At 42.6% G+C, this 24,607-nt stretch overlaps 1 protein-coding gene across 1 annotated transcript in view; it reads right to left on the reverse strand.

The window, feature by feature from the left end:
- LOC137367180 (dynein axonemal heavy chain 8-like) overlaps window positions 1-24,607 on the reverse strand; it is a 2,531,605-nt gene that overhangs the window by 531,558 nt on the left and 1,975,440 nt on the right. Inside the window, exon 142 of the mRNA XM_068028616.1 lies at window positions 1,254-1,469. Within this exon, the coding sequence (XP_067884717.1) occupies window positions 1,254-1,469 (216 nt within the window). The remainder of the gene's footprint in view (window positions 1-1,253; window positions 1,470-24,607) is intronic.

Genomic DNA, 24,607 nt, shown 5'->3' on the forward strand with positions numbered 1-24,607 from the left:
TCCTCTGATAATCCTCATCACTATCCGCAACTTCACCAACCTTTGTGTCGTCCACAAACTTACTAATCAGACCAGCTGCATTTTCCTCCAAATCATTTATATATACTACAAACAGCAAAGGTCCCAGCACTGATCCCTGCGGAACACCATGAGTCACAGCCTTCCATTCAGAAAAGCACCCTTCCACTGATACCCTCTGTCTTCTATGACCGAGCCAGTTCTGTATCCATCTTGCCAGCTCATCTCTGATCCCATGTGACTTCACCTTTTGTACCAGTCTGCCATGAGGGACCTTGTCAAAGGCTTTACTGAAGTCCATATAGATAACATCCACTGCCCTTCCTTCATCAATCAATTCAATCAATTGCTGTTCAAAAGAGCTGGCATAGACTTGTTGGGCCAAATGGTCTCCTTCTATAATGTTCTATGATTCCATAACTAGTTTATCAATAATGTCCTCCCTTTCTACCTTAATTATTTTTTATTCTTTCATGGATTGTAGACATCACTGCAAGGCATGCATTTGTTGCCCATCCCTAATTGCCCTTGACAACTGAATGGCTTGCTCGGCTATTTCAGAGGGCAGTTAAGCATCAACCAGATTGCTGAGGGTCTGAGTCACATGTTGGCCAGATGAGGCAAGGATGGCAGATTTTCCTTCCCTAAAGGACACTAGTGAACCAGATGGGTTTTTACGCCAATTGATAGTTTCTTGGCACTATTACTGAGACTAGCGTCCAATTCCAAATTTTTAGCAATTAATTGAATTTATTAATGAAATTTAAATCCCATCAGCTGCCATAGCTTCTGGATTACTAGTTCAGTGAAATTACCACTTTACCACCGTCTCCCCCATATATAGCTTGATATCTTTTTTGATCTTTGCTTCTATGAGCACAGAGATACTAGCACAGGTCACAGTAAGAAGACAACACGACGGCACTGATTTTCTGTCTGATTTTCCGACTTGTGCTCTTTACCAGTCAAGCTCTGTACCAGCAAAATGTAATGAAAAATGATCATGAAATCATTTTAATTCTCAACCAGAGCTAAAGATACACACATTAAATAAGGAATTGGTTGAGGCATTTGTTTACAAAAAAGGTTTACATTTCTATTTTCATTTGAACATAAAATATGAAAGCATTCAAACAGCACGGTGCATAATACTGAAAGATATTTGTACAGAAATCAGCTGTGAAATTTTTGCAGTGTTTTTTATTGATTTTAATGTTCTTCTGATTCAGTATTACCTTGAGAGGCAGCACCTCTTTGTTGATTGCAAAGAAGGAAGCCATAGCTTGAGTCCAGGACAACAAACCAGCAACATTCCCACAGACTTTCTTCGCATGTTCAAATGTATAATCATCCATCATGAAATATGGCTGGAGCAGTTCTACCGTTTCATCATTGATGGTGTCCTTTGGAAACTGCTGCAGGGCCTGGAGAAAACCAGTGCCACTCAATAACTGTAAAGGAGTGACAAAAATCCCTTGTTATGATTCAGATTAAGTCATCAATAGAGATTTATTGCTTCGATTAGTCAACAACTCCATTAATACTGTATCATGTGACAAGCAGAATGGCAGAAGGTGAACTGGATGGAGTAGATTTAGTAATTCCTATATTCCTAAATTGTATTTCTGAATGGAAACAGAACAAGAACATAAGACACATGCAAAATGTTTCTTAACTTTTCTCAAAGGAAATTATGAAACTTATGAAGTTTAATTTACGATTCATTCAGATTAGCAGAGAGTCAGTGACGCTTAATATAAGTGGCCATAGGTTCACATCTTTCAATGCTTTTGTACTGATCAATCCAAAATGTTAGGCAGTAATCACTGACAGTGAAACTACGTCAGTAGCACAAATTGGGGTCATAACAAATTAGTAGACTATTTTACACTGCGCCAGGTTCTCATTTTCACTGAAGCCAATAGAAAAATGTACAGTGTAACATGGGCCACAAATTTGCTATAAGCCCATACTGTCTGTCATGCTAGGCCCCCACCTGCCAAGAACGAGGCACATTAATTTTGTCATGAACATTGATTTTAACTGTTACTGGAGTGAAGAAAGGACTTGCTTTAAAAAGAAAGTTGCCAGATCTTGGCTGGAAAGACATTTGCATATTAACAGAAAGTGTTTGGAAAGACAAAGGACAATTCCCTGACACATTCAACCCACAATGGACTTTTGATCACCAGACGGTGAAGGTGAGGGAGCTCGCATTCCAGGTTGACTGCTAAGATGGCCGAACACACAAATGGACATGGTCAAACCAGCTAGTTAAATGACTAACCTGCTGGGCAACCTGAGTTTTTTGAATTTGTATGAACAGTTTGGGGAGAAAGCAGAATGCTCCTGGACTGAGAAGATCTCTGCTGGCAGGCTCACCACAGCCTCTCCTGTCTGCCTGCTCCCATCTCTTTCTCACAAGTCTCTGAATCCACTGAAAATACATGAACCCCAAGAGAGAATTGTCTCCTACAGTGAACAAGGTTTAAGAAGAATACTGGGCCCCAGCGAAAAGCACGATTTACCTACAATCAAGGACTCTACAGTGAGCTCGAAGACCTATTACAAAAACATTCCAGAAATTGCCTCAAACTTTTCCACTATATTTCTTCTGCTCTTTTCTGTCCCTGTTTGCATGTGTGTATCACGTATGCATGCTAGTGTGGGCACATCGTGTATCCGTAGGTGTCAACTGAGTTAGAGTTTAAGTTTAATAAAATGTCACCTTTCTTCTTCAAACCTAAGAAATTCTGTTTGTGCTGGTTGCTTTGCCTTATAATTGGAAAGCGGTGAACAAGGATTCACCAAGGGGGAGCTAAAAATACAGTGTGTTTAAAAATAAAACCCCATTACAGTAAAACCAGGTGAAGGCTGAAAGGAAACCCTAGACTTCTTTCTCACCTGGTCGTAACATGGCTAAAGGCGAAGACCAATTTCACCCCCATGATTTTTTGGTAGTTATTTGTACTTTTCACTATAAAAAAGGTAAAAAAGGCAAATGGTATGTTGGCCTACATAGCGAGAGGATTCGAGTACAGGAGCAGGGATGTCTTGCTGCAATTATAAAGGGCCTTGGTGAGGCCACACATGGAATATTGTGTGCAGTTTTGGTCTCCTTATCTGAGGAAGGATGTTCTTGCTATAGAGGGAGTGCAGCAAAGGTTTACCAGACTGATTCCTGGGATGGTGGGACTGACGTATGAGGAGAGATTGAGTCGGTTAGGATTATATTCGCTGGAGTTCAGAAGAATGAGGGGGGATCTCATAGAAACCTATAAAATTCTAACAGGACCTGACAGGGTAGATGCAGGAAGGATGTTCTCGATGGTGGGGGAGTCCAGAACCAGGGGTCATTGTCTAAGGATACGGAGTAAACCTTTCAGGACTGAGATGAGGAGAAATTTCTTCACCCATAGTGTGCTGAGCCTGTGGAATTTGCTACCAGAGAAAGCAGTTGAGACCAAAACATTGTATGTTTTCAAAAAGGAGTTAGATACAGCTCTTGGGTCTAAAGAAGTCAAAGGGTATGGGGCGAAAGCAGGAACAGGTCAATGAGCTGGATGATCAGCTATGATCATAATGAATGGCAGAGCAGGCTCAAAGGGCCGAATGGCCTACTTCTGCTCTTATTTTCTATGTTTTTCTATGTTTAGTTCCCCTTATTTAAGTTTTAAATGCTAGTCTTAGACCCACTCTTCTCTCTTTCAAACTGGATGTGAAATTCAATCATATTGAGGTTGCTGCTACCTAGAGGTGCCTTTACTCTGAGGTCATTAATTAATTCTGTCACATTACACAATACCAAGTCTAATATAACCTGCTCTCTGGTTAGTTCCAGAACATGCTGCTCTAAGAAACTATCTCGAAAGCATTCTATGAACTCCTCTTCAAGGCTACTATTGCCAATCTGATTTTTCCAGTTTATATGTAGATTAAAATCACCCATGATTATTGCCATCCCTTTATCACAAGCACCCAATATTTCTTCTTATATACTTCGTCATACATTGTGTTTACTGTTGGGGAGCCTGTAGACCACTCCCACTAATGACTTCTTTCTCCTTCTATTCCTCATCTCCACCCAAACCGATTCTACACCTTGATCTCCTGAACCAAGTTCATTTCTAACTATTGCACCAATGCAATCCCTGATTAACAGTGCTACCCCTCCACCTTTGCCTTGCTTCCTAATCTTCTTGAATGTCATATACCCCTCAATATTCAGGACCCAATCCTTGTCATCCTGCAGCGACATCTCCGTAATGGCTGTATATTATTGAATTGTCCAAAAAGGATTAACAGGGTTTTTGAAATGACACATTACGTGGAAGGTTTGGAAGGCAAGGATGATGATACTGATCGATCGGAAGGAATTGTACTGGTCACAAGAAGCTTCAGTCTGGTAATGACTGTCCTAATCGCAAATCCGTTCAATTGCACAGTACTGGACAGTGGGTGTACGTCCACAGTATGTGGCGTGGACTGGTTACAGTGTTACATGGAGTCTTTAAGTAAGGAAGATTGAAATAAGGTCAAAGAAAATGACAATTTTACCTTTTTCAGGTTGGGGATGACAATGCGCTGAGACCACTAAAATGAGTGGTAATTCCATGTAAAATATCAGGGATAAACCACTTTATTAATACTGATGTAGTAGACAGTGCAATACCTTTGCTGTTAAGTAAACTGTCTATGAAAAAGGCTCAAATGAACTTGGATATGGAATGATAAGGCAATTGTCTTTGGGAAATCTGTGGATTTGCAGTTTACACAGTCAGGACATTATTGTATCCCTTTAACTAGACCTAACATCTCTAAGCAGAATGTTAAAGAGGTATTAATGGCATCTAGAGGTACAAATTTAACAGAGAAAAGGAAGATTATTGCAAAACTACATCAACAATTTGCACATCCATCTTGTCATTGTTTGAAGATTCTGTTAAAAGATGCAGGGGTAATAGATGATGACTTCACTAAACTTATCGAGGCTATCAGTGAAAAATGTAATATCTGTAAAAAGTACAGGAAGACACCATTGCACCTGTAGTGAGTTTCCCCTTAGAGAGAAACTTTAATGAATCTGTAGCGATGGACTTGAAGGTATGGGATAAAGACAAAAACATTTTTTCTCTACACTTTATAGACATAGCAACTACATTCAGTCTGTCAACGATAATTTATAGTAAAGACAAAAACGTATTAGTGGGCAAGATAATGGAAAGGTGGATGGGAACGGGGTTTGGAAACACCGGTTAAATTTTGAACTGACAATGGAGAAGAATTTGCCAATGATGAGTTCGGCAGTATGTGTGAAAATATGAATAATGTAGCAATGCACACGGCAGCAGAAAATCCTTTTAGTAATGGGATATGTGAGAGAAATCAGGCCGTGATTGACAAAATGTTCCAAAAAATTTTAGCAGACCAACCAAATCGTAAATTGACAACTGCTCTGACGTGGACAATACATGCGAAAAACATGCTTCAGATGGTTGGGAGCTACAGCCCCTATCACTTAGTTTGTGGCAGGAATCAGAAAATACCTTTGGTAATGTGGGATCATCCCCCAGCTTTAAAAGTTCGTTTTTGTGGAACATTTGAATGCCATGCATGCAGGCAGAAGAGCATTTATTAAGGCAGAGGTTTCAGCAAAAATCAGGAGAGCTTTCAGGCATTGCATCAGGCCATCAGAAAAGAATTTTAATATCAGGGACATGGTGTATTACAAAAAAGAAGGGCAGAAATAATGGAGAGGCCCAGAAAAAGTTATAGGCACTGATGGCAAAACAGTAATTTTGCAACATGGCAACCAAACCGTTGGAGTACATTCCTCATGGCTTATTGGCACTGATTATACATTGACAGAATCTGAACAAATGATGGAAACTGATGATGCACCATGTACTTTGCATGCACATATGTCGGACATTTGCGAGCAACAGATTGTGGCAAATAACAGGTTAACCGTGAGTGGGCCAAGAGATAGTGAAGATCTAGATAGGGCCATTTATCTCAAAGGTCAACGACTGAAAGTTGGGACGAGAGTGATATATATGCCAGAAGGGTCTAGTGCCACCGTTATAGGAATGGCAGGAAAAGTCACAGGGAAATACAAACATTGGCTGAATGTGCAAGACAAGGGACAGGATATCAGACCTATACATTGGCAGAAGGAAACAAAACTGTGGAAGGCCAGGAAACATAATGTAAGTTCAGATGTGGGCCTGAAGATGATCATAGTCCAAGAAAAAGGTCACACGCCTGTGAGAGGAAGTCTGGTCGTAGGAGGGACAGGTCAAGTAATAGCAATCCAGAAAGGGATAGGAAATCTAGAAGGGAACATGGTTTCACAAGAACAAGGACCAGAGAGCAGGCGAGAAGCACCACAAGAAGTAAGAGCCCTTATAATAGAGAAGCTCTCGTGGCTACTAACAAGTTCGATGGTAAGTTGGTAAAGGATGCAAAACAAAAAGAGTTTGACAGTTGGAGAGAGTTTGGCGTATACATGGAGGTGCCTGATAGAGGACAACAGCATTGTCCCATAGATGGATCGATACAGAAAAAGTACTTCCCAATGGTACGTATAAAACTAAGGCCAGACTTGTAGCTCAGGAATTTGAGGAATGACTAGGTGACCAAGAAGTTATAGTAGACTCCCCAACAGCAGGAAAAGTGAGTTTGAGGATTTCCTTAGCCTTGGTCTCAAACCAATGTCTTCAAATTAAACAAGGGCAATTACAGAGGTATGAAGAAAGAGTTGTCTAAAGCGGGCTGGGAAAATAGACTACAGGGGAAGTCAGTGGATGAGAAGTGGCAGATTTTTAAGCAGATATTTCATAACACTCAGCAAACATTTATTCCAGTCAGAAGGAAGGACTCGAAGAGAATGATGAACCAGGCGTGGATAACAAAGGAAGTTGAGAGCATCAAATCAAAAACAAAAGCGTACAATGGGGCGAATGCTAGTGGTAGGCCAGAGGATTGGGAAGTTTTTAGAAACCAGCAGTGGATGACTAAAAAACTAATAAAGAGGGAGAAAATTGATTATGAGAGTAAATTGGCAAGAAATATAAAAACAAACAGTAAGAGCTTCTATGGGTATATTAAAAGGAAGAGAGTAGCTAAAGTAAGTGTGGGACCCTTAGAGGATGAGACTGGGGAATTACTAACAGGGAAATGGCAGATAATTTAAACCAATATTTTGCATCAGTCTTCACGGTGGCAGACACAATAAACATCCCAACAATAATAGATGAGCAAGGTGTAAATGGGAGGGAGAAACATGTAACAATCTCTATCACGAGGGAAAAGGTGCTTGACAAACTGATGTGACTAAAGGCAGACAAGTCGCCAGGACGTGATGGCCTGCATCCAAGGGTTTTAAAAGAAGTGGCTGCAGAGATAGTGGAGGCATTGGTAATACACCAAAACTCACTGGATTCCGGTAGGGTACCAGCGGATTGGAAAACCATTAATGTTACGTTCCTATTCAAGAAAGGAGGGAGGCAGAATGCAGGAAACTACAGACCAGTTAGCTTAACATCTGTTATTGGGAAAATGTTTGAGTCGATTATTAAGGAAGAAATAGCAGGACATTTAGAAAAACAGAATGCAATCAAATAGAGTCAACATGGTTTTATCAAAGGGAAATCATGTTTGACAATTTGTTTAGAGTTCTTTGAGGGTATAACAAGCAGATTGGATAAGGGTGAACCAGTAGATGTTGTGTATTTGGATTTTCAGAAGGTATTTGATAAGGTGCCACATAAAAGCTTATTTCACAAAATAGGAGTTCCGGGTATGTGTTGGCATGGATTGAGGATTGGCCAACACACAGAAGGCAGAGAGTCGGGATCAATGGGTCTTTTTCAGGTTGGAAAGCTATAATTAGTGGTGTGCCACAAGGATCGGTCCTTTACTATCTATATTAATGACTAAGAGAAAGGGACAGAGTGTAGTGCTTCCAAATTTGCTGATGATACAAAAATAGGTGGGAAGGCATGTTGTGACGAGGACACAAAGAATCTGCAAAGGGATATAGATAGGTTAAGTGAGTGGGCTAAAACTTGGCAGATGGTGTTCAATGTGGGAAAGTGTGAGGTAATCCAATTTGGTAGGAAGAATAAAAAGACAGATTATTATTTAGATGGAGAAAGACTACAAAATACTGCAGTACAGAGGGATCTCGCTGTTCTTGTGCATGAAACACAAAAGGTTAGCATGCAGGTGCAGCAAGTAATTAGGAAGGCAAATGGAGTTTTGGCCTTTATTGCTAGGGGGTTAGAGTTTACAAATAGGGAAGTCCTGTTACAACTGTATAGGGTGTTGGTGAGGCCAGACCTGGAGTACTGTGTACAGTTTTGGTCCCCGTATTTAAAGAAGGATATACTAGCATTGGAGGCAGTTCAAAGAAGGTTCACTAGGCTGATTGCTGGGATGAAGGGGTTGACTTATCAAGAACGGATAAACAGGTTAGGCCTTTATTCATTGGAGTTTAGAAGAATGAGAGGTGATCTTATAGAAACATATTAGATTCTAAGGGGGTTCGACAGGGTAGATGTTGAGAAGATGTTTCCACTAGTGGGGGAATCTCGAACTAGGGGACATAGTTACAGAATAAGGGGGCACACATTTAAAACTGAGATGCAAAGGAATTTCTTCTCCCAGAGGGTGGTGAAGCTCTGGAATTCTTTGCCTCAGAGAGTTGTGGAGGCTAGGTCACCAAAGGTATTTAAGCAGGAGATAGATAGATTTTTGAAATCTCTGGGAATCGAGGGTTAGGCAGAGCGGGCCTGAAAGAGAAGTTGAGGACTGGGACAGATCAGCCATAATCTTATTGAATGGTGGGGCAGGCTTGAGGGGCTGAGGGGCTGCTCCTATTTCTTATTTTCTTATGTTCTTTTAGTGACACACTCATGGGAATGTAAGTCCATTGACATCAAAGCAGCATTTTTGCAAGGGGAGAGATTTCAACGACAAATATTTTTAAAGCAACCGAAAGAAGCTGGAGATATAGAGAGGAAATTATGGAAGCTAAACAAGTGTGATTATGGGCTAAACGATGCATCCAGGGTGTGGTATTTTTCAGTTAGGTCCATCCTCCTAAAAGCTGGTTGTATTAAAAGCGGATCCAGCAATGTTTTATTGAGACTAGGAAGAAAAACTAGCAGGCATTTTCTTGAAGCACATAGACAATTTTCTGTGGGGAGGAGCTTTGGCTTTTAAGAAATTTGTGGTCGATAAAATTATCAAGGAATTTAAAATTGGAAGTCGGGCTTCGGGAGCTTTTAGATATGTGGAATAGGACCTTGGGCAGACTAGGTTGGGAGTAACCCTAAATCCACAGTCTTACCTAGAAAATTTTAATCGGATCATGATAAATTGGGCAAGATCCTTACAAAAGGAAGACTCTGCAACAACGGAAGAAGCAGACCAGTTAAGGAGCTTAATAGGGCAATTAAACTGGTTGTGCATGCAAACTAAGCTGGATGCTTGCTATGATTTATTAGAATTGAGCATCATGCTGAAACATGCTACTGTTGGGGAAATTGAAGAAATTGAGTTTCGACAAATGTGCACTTAAGTTTCCAGCCTTGGGTAACCCAAAAGAAATGAAATTAGTAATTCTTAGTGATGCCTCATATGCTAATCTTCCCGATGGTTATTTGAGCGTAGCAGGGTTCATTATATTTATGGTAGGAAGAAATGATAAATCAGCCTGGGAATCGAAGAAAATAAAGAGGATAGTTAAAAGCACCTTAGCTGCTGAGACACTTGCACTGATAGAAATGATAGATATGGATATGCATTTGTTGAGTATTTTAAAGGAATTCTTATATAAGGAGAAAACTGAGAACATTTTTCCTATAGAATGCTATATAGGTAACCATTCTCTCTGGGACAATGTCCGTTCGACAAAAGGTATCATGGAAAAGAGGTTCAGGATTGATCTCACGAGTATAAAAGAAATGTTGGAAAGAAAAGACATTTGCAAAATAAAATGGCTTGACGCAAGTCATCAGTTGTCGGATTGTTTTACGAGAAGAAGTGCTTGTTCAAAGAAATTGCTGGATGTCCTCGAAGAGGGCTGTCTTGTGTTACGATGAGTAGACGATGGGAATGTTTATGTTAAAATCACTTTATAATTCTTTCAACAAGTTTTTTTGTTAAAAAAAAGAAGAGGGGAAACGATACAATATGGTAATGGCTGGTGCTGTTGAAGGTTGATGTTATAATAATGTAAGATAAAGACGAATGTATCATCATTTTGTCTCTCTTCTTTTTAGTTTTATATATATGTATTTAATTTAAAGAAAAGAGGGGATCTGTTAGTGTCTAATAAGTTATGTTGCTGGATGTTAAATACCTAGTAGTTGAAGGTAATCGGGTGAACAGGTGTTGGATGTTGATTGGTTACTTGTACTCAGATGTATGTATAAAGAAAAGCTAGCTCGCTCTGGCTGAAGGTTGTTAGGAGTGGAGTAGTAAGTTGTTACCAAAGCATCTGAGTCTCAGTGTATTCTTCACAAGAAGGCTTGGAGGTTTCTCTAACAGGAATTAGTCAGTGTGGGAATGTGGTTTAAGTGAAATGTAGTCAGAGTGTGAAGGTGGGAATTTGGTGCAAAGTGGGAAAGAGGAATTGACGTGTGATGTTACAGCAAAAGAAGGTAAGTGGTTGGTGAAGATTTTCTTTTTTTTTCTTAACTAAACTAAAGAATTTTAATTGGGATTGGTGTAACATTAATTGGAATAAGAATCTTGAGACTCAGGTAATTTAAGGTTTCATTAGTAGTAAGATTTACCAGCAGTAGTAAAGCTTCTTAGTGGTAGTGGTGGTAGTATCCATGGCAACCACATCTGCAGTAAGTGTCTGTGGCTCAAGGAGTCGTGGATCAAAATGCATGAGCTGGAGGCTGAGCTACAAACACTGTGATGCATCAGGGAGGGGGAATGTTACCTGGACACTTTGTTCCAGAAAGCAGTCACGCCCCATAGGATTGTGTCTTCTGATTTGGTCAGTGGTCAGGGACAGGAGGGTGTGACTGATTGAGGCAGGTAAAGGGATTCAGCAGGAAGAAGTAGAGGAGCCTCAGCTCTTGCAATTGTCAAACAGGTTTGAGGTTCTTTCAGCTTGTATGGATGAGAGTGAGGGCTGTAGTGTAGCTGAGCAAACTGACCATGGCACTGTAATACAGGAAGCCATTAAAGTGGGGGCAGTAAATAGGAAGATAGTGATAGGGGACAGTATAGTCAGGGGGATAGACACAGTTCTCTGCAGCCAAGAGTGAACATCCAGCAGGCTGTGTTGCATGCCTGGTGCCAGGGTTTGGGACATCTCAGGGCTGGGGAGGAACTTGAAGTGGGAGGAGGAGAATCCAGTTGTGGTGGTCCATGGGGATACCAATGACATAGATAGGACTAGGAAAGAGGTTCTGCATAGAGTATGAGCAGATTGGAGGGAAGCAAAACTGGTAACAGGAAGTAGAAAAGTGGTAAGCAAACTTAGAAGACATGAAGCAAAGGCAAGCATCAAATAGGATCAGAACGTGGAATAATATTAAAAAGACAAAGTTAAGGGCACTCTATCTGAATACTTTGTTGTGAATGCAGATGATTTGAAGGCACAAACTGAGGTAAATTGGCATGATTTAATTGCCATTACAGAAATATGGTTATCAGGTGACCAGACTGGGACCTGGATATTCATCATTTAGGAAGGATAGGCAAAAAGGAAAAGAAGGTGGGGTAGCACTTTTTTTAATAAGGGATGAGATCAGTGCATTAGTGAGGATCTTGGATCGAAGGATCAAGATGTAGAATCAATTTGGGTGGAGCTAAGAAACAGCAAGGGGCAGCAAGCATTGGTGGTAGTTATTGATAGGCCACCAAACAGTAGTGGTAAAGTTGGACATGGTATTAATCAGGAAATTAGAGGTACATGTAACATGGGTGATTTCAATTTACATATAGATTGGGTAAACCCATTCAGCACTCCTTCTGTGAAAGATGAATTCCTGGAGTGTGTGAGAGGAGTTTCTGGAGTAGTACATTGAAAAACCAACTAGGGATCAGACTATTTTAGATTTAGCATCATTGATCATCTCTGCTTCCACCATTCTCGTAGGCAGCAAGTTCTAGGTAATTATCAGCTACATAACAAAGTGCTTCCTCATATTCCCTCTGCACTTTTTGCCCAAAACTTTCATCTGTGTCCTACTAGTCCTTGTGTCAATTGTTAATGGGAACAGTTTTTCCTTGTCTAACTAGCCTTAGCTTTTCATAATCTGATACCTCTATTAAATCTCCACTCCATATCCTTTGTTATAATGAAAACAAACCCAGTTTTTCCAAGCTAACATTGTAACTAAAATCCCCCATCCCTGGAACCATTCTGGTTAATCTCCTCTGCACCCTTGCAAGGACCCTCACATCCTTCCTAAAGTGTGGTGACCATAACTGGATGAATACTCTAGTAAGGGCCTACTGAGAGCTTTATATAGGTTCAGCATAACTTCCTGACTTTTGTATGCAATGCCTCTATTTATAAAGCCCAAGATCCCATATGCTTTGCTAACCACACTCTGAATATGTCCCGTAACCTTCAAAGATTGAAGCACATGCACTCCCAGTTGGCATACAATTAACAGGTTAACACCCTGTGGGCTTGGTGGTGGTGGGGGGGGCCACAAAGGGCCCCATGGGAAAACCTGCACCACCCTGAAGCTCCCTCCCCTTGCACGAAATGCTCACCTTCCCTCACCAAGGCCTGCCCGTCGGGCCCTGGCGACCCTGCCTCACTTAACTTGGATCCCAGCTTCAGCATTGGGCCTGTGTCCAAGGCCTTTTGCAGTACTGCTAGTGGCCACTACTCCCAATGGTACTGCTGAGCTTCCAGCTCTCTGATTAGCTGGCAGCTCTTGGAGGCGGGATCCTCATCTTTAAAGGGATGGGAATTTAGGTGCCGCTGTTAATTGGTCATAGAATCATTCTGGCAGGGCTCTAGCTGGCTGAGGCGAGACTACACCCACCACTGCAGATGGCAGTTAAGAGTCAAGCACATTGTTGTGGGCCTGGAGTCACATGTAGGGCAAACCAACCACATTGCTGTGGGACTAGAGTCACATGTAGGCCAGACCAGGTAAGGACAGCCAATTTCCTTCCCTAAAGGATAGTAGCGAACCACAACAGTCGATAATAATTCCATGGCACCATTAATGAGAATAGCTTTCAATTCCAGATTTTTATGCAAAAATTTGCTAATTTAAATTTAAATTCCACCAGCTGCCATGTCTTCAAGGCATTAGTCTGGATCTCTGAATTACTAGTTCAGTGACATTACCATTAAGCAACCAGTAGAGGGAAGGACCCTTGCCCCACAATCTACATCCCAGACTACTTAACCATTTGCGCTAAAGATATCATCAAACACTTTGAGGAAAGTTGCTGATTAATCTTTGCTGGCCAATTGCTAATTAAAGTTGGTGACACCTACAGACAGTGGTGTGGTGTGTGGTGAAGGCCTGGATTCTCCCTTCAAGAGTTAAGAACACAACCTAAAACAGGAGCAGGAGTAGACCCTCAAGACTACTTCACCATTCAGTATGATCATGGCTGATCTTCTGCCTCATGTCCACTTTCTTGCCCACTCCCCATATTCCTTGATTCCTTGAGACCAAAAAAAATCTGTATCTCAGCTTTCAATATTCTCAGTGATGGAGCATCCACTACGCTCTTGGGGAGAGAATTCCATAGATACCGAACTCTTTGATTTTAAAAAAAGCTTTCTCCTCATTTCTGTCCTAAATGATTGGCCCCTTATCCTGAGACTGTGTCCCCCTGTTCCAGATTATCTAGCAGGGGAAACTATCTCAGTGTCTACCCTGTCAAGTCCCTTCAGAGTCATGTATGTTTCAATGATATCATCTGTCATACCTCTAAATTCCAGAAAGTATAGGCCCAATTTACTCTGCCTCTCATAATAGGACAACCCACTCATACCAGGAATCAGTTTAGTGAACCCTCATTGCACTGCCGCCAATATAAGTATATCCTTCCTTAAATATTGAGACCAAAACTACACATAGTACTCCAGGTGTGGTCTCACCAAAGCCCTGTACAATTGTCGGCAAACTTCCTTATTCTTGTACTTGAATCCCCTTACAATAAAGGACAACATACAATTTGGCTTGCTGATTAATCATGGTGACTTCAATCTGCATATAGACTGGGAAAATCTAATGAGCACTAATGCTGCAGAGGATGAGTTTCTGGAATGTGTTAGGGATGGTTTTCTAGAGCAGTATGTTGAGGAACCAACTAGAGAACAGGCTATTTTAGATCTAGTATGTAATGAGGAAGGGCTAATTAATAATCTTGTTGTAAAAGAACCTTTAGGGATGAGTGATCATAATATGATAAAATTTTACATTATGTTTGAAAGTGAGGTAGTTCAATCTGAAACCAGAGTGTTAGATTTGAACAAAGGAAATTATGAAGGTATGAGGGGCAAATTGGCTGAGGTGAATAGGGAAAATGCGTTAAAAGGTATGACGGTACATAGGCAATGGATAGTCTTTAAAGAATGATAACATAGTTTATAGCAATGATACATTCCTTCAAGGCACAAAAACACCAAAAGTAAAGGCAGTCAACTGTGGCGAACAAAGGAAGTTAAGGATTGTATAAGATTAAAAGAAAAGACCTATAAAGTTGCCAGAAATAGTAGTAAACCTGAAGATTGAGAGGATTTTAGAATACAGCACAGAAGGACAAAGAAACTGATAAAGAAAGAGAATAGAATATGAATGTAAGTTAGCAAAAAATATAAAAATGAACTATGAAACCTTCTACAGGTATGGAATAAGGAAACGTTTGGTTAAGATAAATGTGGGTCCATTGCAGGCAGAGTCAGGAGAATTTATAATGGGGAATAGAGAAATGGCAGAAAAGCTAAATGATTATTTTGTGTCTTCACTGAGGAAGATAAAAAAAATCTTCCAGAATTAGAGATCCAAGAGATTACGGGGAATGAGGAATTGAAGGAAGAAGGTTGTAATGGAGAAATTAATGGGGCTGAAGGTTGATAAGTCCCCAGGTCCTGATATTTTACATCCCAGAGTGTTGAAAGAGGTAGCTATGGAGATAGTGGATGCATTGGTGATCATCTTCCAAAATTCTATAGATTCTGGAGCAGTTCCTGCAGATTGTCACCCCACTATTTAAGAAGGGAGGGAGAGAAAACAGGGAGTTAAAGTCCTGTTAGTCTTACATCAGTCATTGGGAAAATGCTAGAATCTATTCTAAAGGATGTGATAAATGGACACTTGGATAATAATGACCTGATTGCCCATTCATAAATCTATGTTGACTATGTGCAATTGTGTTTGATGAACCTGTTGGAGTTTTTTCAGGATGTTACTAACAGAATTGATAAAGGAGAATCAGTGGACGGGGTATACTTGGACTTTCATAAGGGTTTTGATAAAGATCCCCCACAGGAGGTTGGTTAGCAAAATTAAAGCACATGGGATATGAGGTAATATACTGGCATGGATTAAGAATTGGTTAACAGGCAGAAAACAAACAGTAGGAAGAAATGGGTCATTCTCGCATTGGGAGACTGTGTCCAGTGGGGTACCACAAGGATCAGTGCTTGGGAGCCAGCTGTTCACAATATATATCAATGATTTGGATGTGGGAACCAAATGTAGTATTTCCAAGTTCACAGATGACACACCTAGGTGAAAATGTGTGTTGAGAGGAAGATGCAAAGCTGCTTCAAGAGGATTTGGACAGACTTAATGAGTGGGCAAGAATGTGGCAGATGGAATACAAGAGGCTATCCACTTTGGTAGAAGGAACAGATGTGCAGAGTATTTCTTAGATGGTAAAAGATTAGAAAGTGGAGATGTACAAAGGGACCTGGGTGTCCTTGTCAATAAGCCATTGAAAGCTAACATGCAAGTGCAGCAAGCAATTAAGGCTAATGTATATCAGCCTTTATTGCAAGAGGATTTGAGTACAGGAGTAATGAAGTCTTGAATCAATTGTATAGAACCTTGGTTAGACTGCACCTGGAATACTGTGTGCAGTTTTGGTCCCCTTACCATAGGAAGGATATTATTGCCATAGAGGGAGTGCAATGAAGGTTCACCAGACTTGTTCCCAGGATGGCAGGACTGTCCTGTGAAGAGATTGGGAAACTGTCTGTATTCTCTAGAGTTTCGAAGAATGAGAGGTGATCTCATTGAAACCTATAAAATACTTAAAGGGATAGACAGGGTAGATGCAGCAAAGATGTTTTCCCTGGTTGGGGAGTCTAGAACCAGGGGACGCAATTTCAATGACTGAGGATGGAGATGAGGAGAAATGTCTTTACTCAGAGGGTTGTGAATCTATGGAATTGTCTAAATCAGAGGGCTGTGGAAGCTCAGTCATTGGGTATGTTTAAAGCAGAGAGTGACAGATTTCTAAATACAAATGTCATGTCAGTGGTAGGGAAACTATTGGAGAAAATTGTGGAGAGAATCTATCTCCACTTGGAGAGGCAAAATTTGATTAGGAATAGTCAGCATGGCTTTGTCAGAGGGAGGAAGGAGCTCATGCCTAACAAATTTGATTGAATTTTTTGAGCATGTGACCAGGTGTGTAGATGAGGGTAGTGCAGTTGATGTAGTTTACATGGATTTCAGCAAAACCTTTGACAAGGTCCCACATGGGAGACTTATCAAGAAAGCAAATGCACATGGGATACAAGGTAACTTGAGAAGGTGGATTCAAAATTGGCTTAGCTGTAGGAGACAGAGAGTGATGACAGACGGCTGTTTAGTGACTGGAAGCCAGTGTCCAATGGCGTACCACAGGGATCTGTGCTGGGTCCCCTATTGTTTGTCATTTATATAAACGACATAGCTGACTATGTGGGGGGTAGGATCAGTAAGTTCGCGGATGACACAAAGATTGGCCGAGTGGTTAACAGTGAGGTGGATTGTCTTAGGTTACAGGAAGATATAGACGGGATGGTCAAATGGGCAGAAAAGTGGCAGATGGAATTTAACGCTGAAAAGTTTGAGGTGATACACTTTGGAAGGAGTAATGTGACATGGAAATATTCAATGAATGGCCTGACACTGGGAAGTTCCGAGGAACAAAGGGACCTTGGCGTGTTTGTCCATAGATCTCTGAAGGCAGAAGGGAAGGTTAATAGGGTGGTGAAAAAGGCATATGGGACACTTGCCTTCATCAATCGATGTCTAGATTACAAAAGCAGGGAGGTCATGTTGGACTTGTACAGAACTTTGGTAAGGCCACAGCTGGAGTACTGTGTGCAATTCTGGTCGCCACATTATAGGAAGGATGTGATTGCACTGGAGGGGGTGCAGAGACGATTCACCAGGATGTTGCCTGGGATGGAACATTTAAGCTATGAAGAAAGGTTGGATAGGCTTGGGTTGTTTTCGCTGGAACAGTGAAGACTGAGGGGTGACCTGATCGAGGTGTCCAAGATTGTGAGGGGCATGGACAGGGTGGATAGGGAGCAGCTGTTCCCCTTAGTTGAAGGGTCAGTTACGAGGGGTCACAAGTTTAATGTGAGGGGCAGGAGATTTAAGGGGGATTTGAGGAAGAACTTTTTTACCCAGAGGGTTGTGACGGTCTGGACCCTCCCTGCCTGGGAGGGTGGTAGAGGCGGGTTGCCTCACATCCTTTAAAAAGTACCTGGATGAGCACTTGGCACGTCATAACTTTCAAGGCTCTGGGCCAACTGCTGGCAAATGGGATTAGGTAGACAGGTCAGGTGTCTTTAATGCATCAGTGCAGACTCGATGGGCCGAAGGGCCTCTTCTGCACTGTATTATTCTGTGATTCTGTGAAATGACATAAAGGGAGATGAGGATAGTGTGAGGGGGAAAAAAGCATTGAAGTGGACGTTCAGCCATGATCGTATTGGATGGTACAGCAGGCTCAATGGGCTGAATGGCCTACTGCTGCTACTATTTTCCTATCTTCGTATGTTCCTAATTGCTTGCTGTACCTGTGTTCTTACTTTCTGTGTTCCTTGTACAAGTACACCAAAATCTCTCTGAACAGCAACATTTAGATGTTTTACACCTTTCATATAAACACTGACAACAGCCAGCTCTACTTCACCGCCACCTCTATCGACTCCTCAAATGTTGCTAAACTATCAGACTGTTTGTCTGACATCCAATACTGGATGAGCAGAAATTGCTTCCAGTTAAATATTGGGAAGAATGAAGCCATTGTTTTCAGTCCCTGCTCCAAACTCCGTTCCCTTGGTACTGACCCTAGGATGCAGACCATCATCTGGGCATTTGTCGGTCTTTAGTCCCTTAAGTTTCTACAATACCTTTTTCTCTGCTAACATTAATTAACTTAAGTTGCTCTCTCATTAGCCTGTTGGTAACCCTCTATTTCTGATATCTGATTTGTGTCTTGTACTGTGAAGACAGGCAGAAAATATTTTTTCAATGACTGCCATTTCCTCATTCCCCATGATGATTTCTCCTCTCTCTGCCTCAAAGACAACTTTAATTTCATCTATTCTCTTTTATATATTTGGAAATCTCTGATCTGTTCTTATATTCCTGGCTAGTTTACTCTCATTCTATTTATCCCCTTTTCATGGACATTTTGGTCACCCTTTGCTGGTTTCTAAAATGCCCGCAATCCTCGGGCTTACTACTGTCCTTTGCAACGTTATAAGCCCTTTTTTTATAGTCTGCTATCCTCAACTCCAGAGGTCAGGTGAGAGTGACTACCCTTGACATCAAAGCAGCATCTGACTGAGTGTGGCATCAAGGAGCCCGAGCAAAACTGGAGTTGATGGGAATCTGGGGGAAAACTTTCTGCTAGTTGGAGTCGTACATAGCACAAAGGAAGATGGTTGTGGTTGTTGGTCAATCATCTCAGCCCCAGGACATCGCTGCAGGAGCTCCTCAGGGTAGTGTCCTCGGCCCAACCATATTAAGCTGCTTCATCAATGACCTTCCCTCCATCATAATGTAAGAAATAGGGATGTTTGCTGCTGATTGCATTATGTTCAGCACTATTTGTGACTCTTCAGATACTGAAGCAGCCCATGTCCATGTGAAGCAAGACCTGGACAATATTCAGGCTTGGACTGATAAGTGGCAAGTAACGTTCACAGCACACAAGTGTCAGGCAATGACCATCTCCAACAAGAGCGAATTTAACCATCTCCCCTTGATGATGTTTAATGGCATTACGATTGCTAAATCCCCCACTGTCAATATCCTGGGAGTTACCACTGACCATAAACTGGACTAGACCAGCCACATAAGTACTGCGGCTACAAGATCCAGTCAGAGGCTGGGAATTCTGTAGCGAGTAACTCGCCACCTGACTTCCCAAAGCCTGTCCACCATCTCCAAGGCACAAGTCAGGAGTGTAATGGAATACTCTCCACTTGCCTGGATGGGTGCAGCTGCAACCACACTCAAGAAGCTCGACACCATCCAGGTCAAATCAGCCTGCCTGATCCACCACCTTCAACATTCACTCCCTTCACCACCAACGCACAGTGGCAGCAGTGTGTACCATCTACAAGATGTACGGCAGCAACACACCAAGGCTACTTCAACAGCACCTTCCAAACCCATGACCTCTACCAGCTATAAGGACAAGAGCAGCAGATGCATGAGATTCTGTGATTTTCCCCCCCCCCACCCCCCCTCGCCACTTCTGTCCCCACCTCAGGGGGCACCCATAAAATCCAGCTCAAGATCCTTTCCCACTCCTTTCCTTAACTCATCCTTTGCTATGAGGACTATGCCTCCTCCTTTTCTATTTGGCCTGTCTTTTCAAAATGTCATGTAACTTGGGATATTTATTTTGCAACCTTGGTCACTTTGGAACCATGAGCTGAATTTTGTGTAGGAGGCGGGGCTTCTGGCGCCAGACCGTAAAGGCAGGTGGATCCCTGCCCCCCAGAGCAATCCTCTGGTGTTTTTGCATCAGAGTTTCAGGAGACGATATCCCCGTCCTCTAAAGATGGAGATTCTGCCTTTGAGCTGTTGGCCAATCAGAGGGCTGACAGCTAAGCAGTATCGGCAGCGCCACTGGGAATAATGCAGAAGCCTTGGGTGCAGGGCCAGTGCTGGAACCCTGATCCAAGGTAGGTGAGGCTAGGTCACCGGGGCCAATCTCGCAGGCCCTGGCGAGGGATGGGGGGGGTTGCAAGGGCATGGCCATGCAGTCCGTGGGGGAATATCCCGGGTGGTGAAGTGGTTCCTGGAAGGGGTCCTCTGTGGGCCACAGGTTTCCAACACATAAGGGACCACCCCCCCACCCAAAGCCCACAGGGAGGGCACCTTGTAAAATAAGGCACCACCCTGCATGGCGGAGACACCCCCTGCCGCTGGTAAGATCCCAGCGGCGGCAGGAAGAAGTCCTTCAGAGGCTGTTAATAGGCCACTTAATGGCCTCAATTGGCCCCTGGGAGGGGAAGGGTGACGTCGACCTATCCCGCTCCTGGTGCGATCGCTTGGCGACGGGGAGGCAATGGACTCTAAGTCCCCATCACCCGTCACGATTCTCTATGTCCCCTGCCTCCGGCCCAGCCTCGGATGGGGGTTGGGGGTCCCATAAAATCCAGCCCTATGTCTCTGTAATGGTGATCAGATCTAAACATTTATCTCTATTTGTGTCGCCACTTCATCTATCTTACTACGAATGGTTTGTGCATTCAGATAAAGAGCCCTTAATTTTTTTTACCACTATTCTTTGCAGGGACCATTTGTGCTGATATACTATTACTATAAAACCCTCAGTCCCTTCCTGTCCCACTCTGCTTGTCTTTAACTAAATTGCTATGCTGCTGCATTGCCATTGACTCAACTCTTGTCTTTAGATTTCTAAATCTCCCTTCACATGATCCTTTTGCCATCTCTTTTAATTTAAAGCCTTTCCCACAGCCCGAGTGACACAATTCACCAGGACACTGATCCCAGTCTGGTTTAAATAGAACCCATTCCAAAGGAACAGCTCTCTCTTTACCCAGTAGTGGTGCCAGTGCCCATGAAGCAAAACCTTTTCTTCCCACCCCACTCTGAGGCACACATTTAATTCTCCTATCTGCTTGACCCAATGCCGATTGGCGTGGCTCAGGTAACAATCCAGAGATTATTACTTTTGAGGTTCTGCATTTTAATTTGGTCCCAAACTCCTCAAACTAACTTAGCAGATCATTATTCTTCGTTCTAACCTTGTCGTTGGTTCCTACCTGAATCATGACAACTGGATCTTTCACCTCCAACCATGAGGATTCTCTTTAACCCTGGCATTGGGCAAGCAGAACACCTTCAGAACTTCTGGTCATGGCTACAAAGCACTATCGAGACCCTTAACAATGTTGTCCCCTATCACTACCACATTTCTTTTCACACTTCCCCCTACCCCAACCACCACATTTGAATTGCATCCTACACCATGGTGCTATGGTCAGTTTGCCCATCCAGATTGCAGTCCTTGTTTTCATCCACATAGCTAGTAAGTACCTCATACCCATTTAAGATTATTCACTTACTAAAAAGTTACTAACCAGCATAATTAAAATACAGCTATTATAAACTAACAACAAACCTTTGAAAAACTAACATTTGGCTAAATTAGAACCCTTCTTTGTAGTATGCTAACGTGGGAAAACTTAGGAAATAGGGAACAGTATAGACAAGATGTCAAGGTAGAGAGCTTCCAGGAGATTGTCAAGTTTTAAAATGCTTACGTACAGAAAAAGGGTGAGACCTTGAGAGCAGATAGTAAAAGCCGCTTCTGTAAGAACAGAATGGAGATTTGTCTTGTAATGCGATAAGGAAGCTCGGAATGTAAAAGCATTGAGAGAAAGTAGTCAAGACTTGCGTAAATCTGAAAGGTCAGCACCATCACAAAGATCCTTGGTTGGTTAAGAAAGAAATCCTTTAATACAAGACTAATCATAGAATCATAGAAAGTCTACGGCACCCAAAGTGCAACTTGGCCCATCGTGTCTGTGCTGGCCGGAAAACGATCCACCTATTCTAATCCCACCTTCCAGCATTTGGTCCGTAGCCCTGCAGATTACAGCACTGTGCATATCCAGACACCTTTTGATTGAGTTGAGGGTCTCTGCCTCAACTACCCTTTCAGGCAGTGAGTTCCAGCCTGCCATCACCCTCTGGGTGGAAAAGCTTTTCCTCATCTCCCCTCTAATTTTTCTACCAATCACTTTAAATCTATGCCCTCTCATCACTGACCCCTGTGCTAAAATGAATAGACCCTTCACCTCTCTATCCAAGCCCCTCAAAATTCTATACATTTCAATCAGATCCCCCCTCCGCCTTCTCTGTTCCAAGGAGAAAAATCCCTCCTATCCAATCTTTCCTCATAGCAGCAATTTTCCAGTCCCAGCAACATCCTCGTAAATCTCATCCGTACCCATTTCGTTACCCATTGTTTTCGTTAGAGAGAAGGAGGAGGAGAGGTGACTTAATAGAGACATACAAGATAATCAGAGGGTTAGATAGGGTGGATAGTGAGAGTCTTTTTCCTCGGATGATGATGGCAAACACGAGGGGACATAGCTTTAAGTTGAGGGGTGAAAGATATAGGACAGATGTCAGAGATAGTTTCTTTACGCAGAGAGTAGTAGGGGCGTGGAACGCCCTGCCTGCAACAGTAGTAGACTCGCCAACTTTAAGGGCATTTAAGTGGTCATTGGATAGACATATGGATGAAAATGGAATAGTGTAGGTCAGATGATTGGCGCAACATCGAGGGCCGAAGGGCCGGTACTGCGCTGTAATGTTCTAATGTTCTAATGTACCCTCTCGAGTGCAATTAGATCCTTTCTGTAATGAGGTGACCAGAACTGCACACAGTACTCAAGTTGTGGCCTAACCAATGAACATAGAACATAGAACAGTACAGCACAGTGCAGGCCTTTCCGCCCATGATGTTGTGCCGAACATTTAACCTACTCTAAGATCAAACTAACTACCGACCCTTCATTCTACTATCATCCATGTACCTATCCAAGAGTCGCTTAAATGCCCCTAATGTATCTGCTTCTACTACCACCGCTGGCAGCGCATTCCACGCACCCACCACTCTCTGTGTAAAGAACCTACCTCTGACATCTCCCCGAAACCTTCCTCCAATCACCTTAAAATTATGTCCCCTGGTGATAACCCTTTCCACCCTGGGAACAAGTCTCTAACTATCCACTCTATCTATGCCTCTCATCATCTTGTACCCCTCTATCAAGTCACTTCTCATCCTTCTTCGCTCCAATGAGAAAAGCCCTAGCTCCCTCAATCTTTCTTCGTAGGACATGCCCTCCAGTCCAGGCAGCATCCTGGTAAATCTCCTCTGCACCCTCTCTAAAGCTTCCACATCCTTCCTATAATGAGGCGACCAGAACTGAACACAATATTCCAAGTGTGGTCGAACCAGGGCTTTATAGAGCTGCAGCATAACCTCACGGCTCTTAAACTCAATCGCCCTGTTAATGAAAGCCAACACACCATATGCCTTCTTAACAACCCTATCAACTTGGGTGGCAACTTTGAACGATCTATGGACATGGACCCAAGATCCCTCTGTTCCTCCACACTGCCAAGAATCCTGTCTTTAAGCCTGTATTCCGCATTCAAATTCGACCTTCCAAAATGAATCACTTCACACTTTTCCAGGTTGAACTCCAAATGCCACTTCTCAGCCCAGCTCTGCATCCTGTCAATGTCCCGTTGCAACCTACAGCAGCCTTCCACACTATCCACAACTCCAGCAACCTTCGTGTCATTGGCAAACTTGCTAACCCAGCCTTCCACTTCCTCATCCAAGTCATTTATAAAAATCACAAAGAGCAGAGGTCCCAGAACAGATCCTTGTGGAACACCACTGGTCACCGAGCTCCATGCTGAATACTTTCCATCTACTACCACCCTCTGACTTCTATGGGCCAGACAATTTTGTATCCAGACAGCCAGCATTCCCTGAATCCCATGCCTCCTTACTTTCTGAATGAGCCTACAATGGGGAACTTTATCAAACGCCTTGCTAAAATCCATATACACCACATCCACTGCTCTTCCTTCATCAATGTGTTTTGTCACATCTTCAAAGAATTCAATAAGGCTTGTGAGGCATGACCTGCCCCTCACAAAGCCATGCTGACTGTCTCTAATCAAACCATGCTTTTCCAAATAATTATAATTCCTGTCTCTCAGAATCCTCTCCAATAATTTGCCCACTACCGAAGTAAGACTGACTGGTCTATAATTCCCAGGGTTATCCCTATTCCCTTTCTTGAACAAGGGAACAACATTTGCCATCCTCCAATCATCCGGTACTACTCCAGTGGACAGTGAAGACGCAAAGATCATCGCCAAAGGCGCAGCAATCTCTTCCCTCACTTCCCGTAATATCCTTGGGTATATCCCGTCTGGCCCCGGGGACTTATCTGTCCCCATATCATTCAAAATTTCCAGCACATCCTCCATCTTAACCTCAACCTGTTCGAGCATATCAGCCTGTTCCACGCTGTCCTCACAAACGACCAGGTCCCTCT

Source organism: Heterodontus francisci, chromosome 3 (assembly GCF_036365525.1).
Source record: "Heterodontus francisci isolate sHetFra1 chromosome 3, sHetFra1.hap1, whole genome shotgun sequence".
In the NCBI taxonomy this organism is placed as follows: domain Eukaryota; kingdom Metazoa; phylum Chordata; class Chondrichthyes; order Heterodontiformes; family Heterodontidae; genus Heterodontus; species Heterodontus francisci.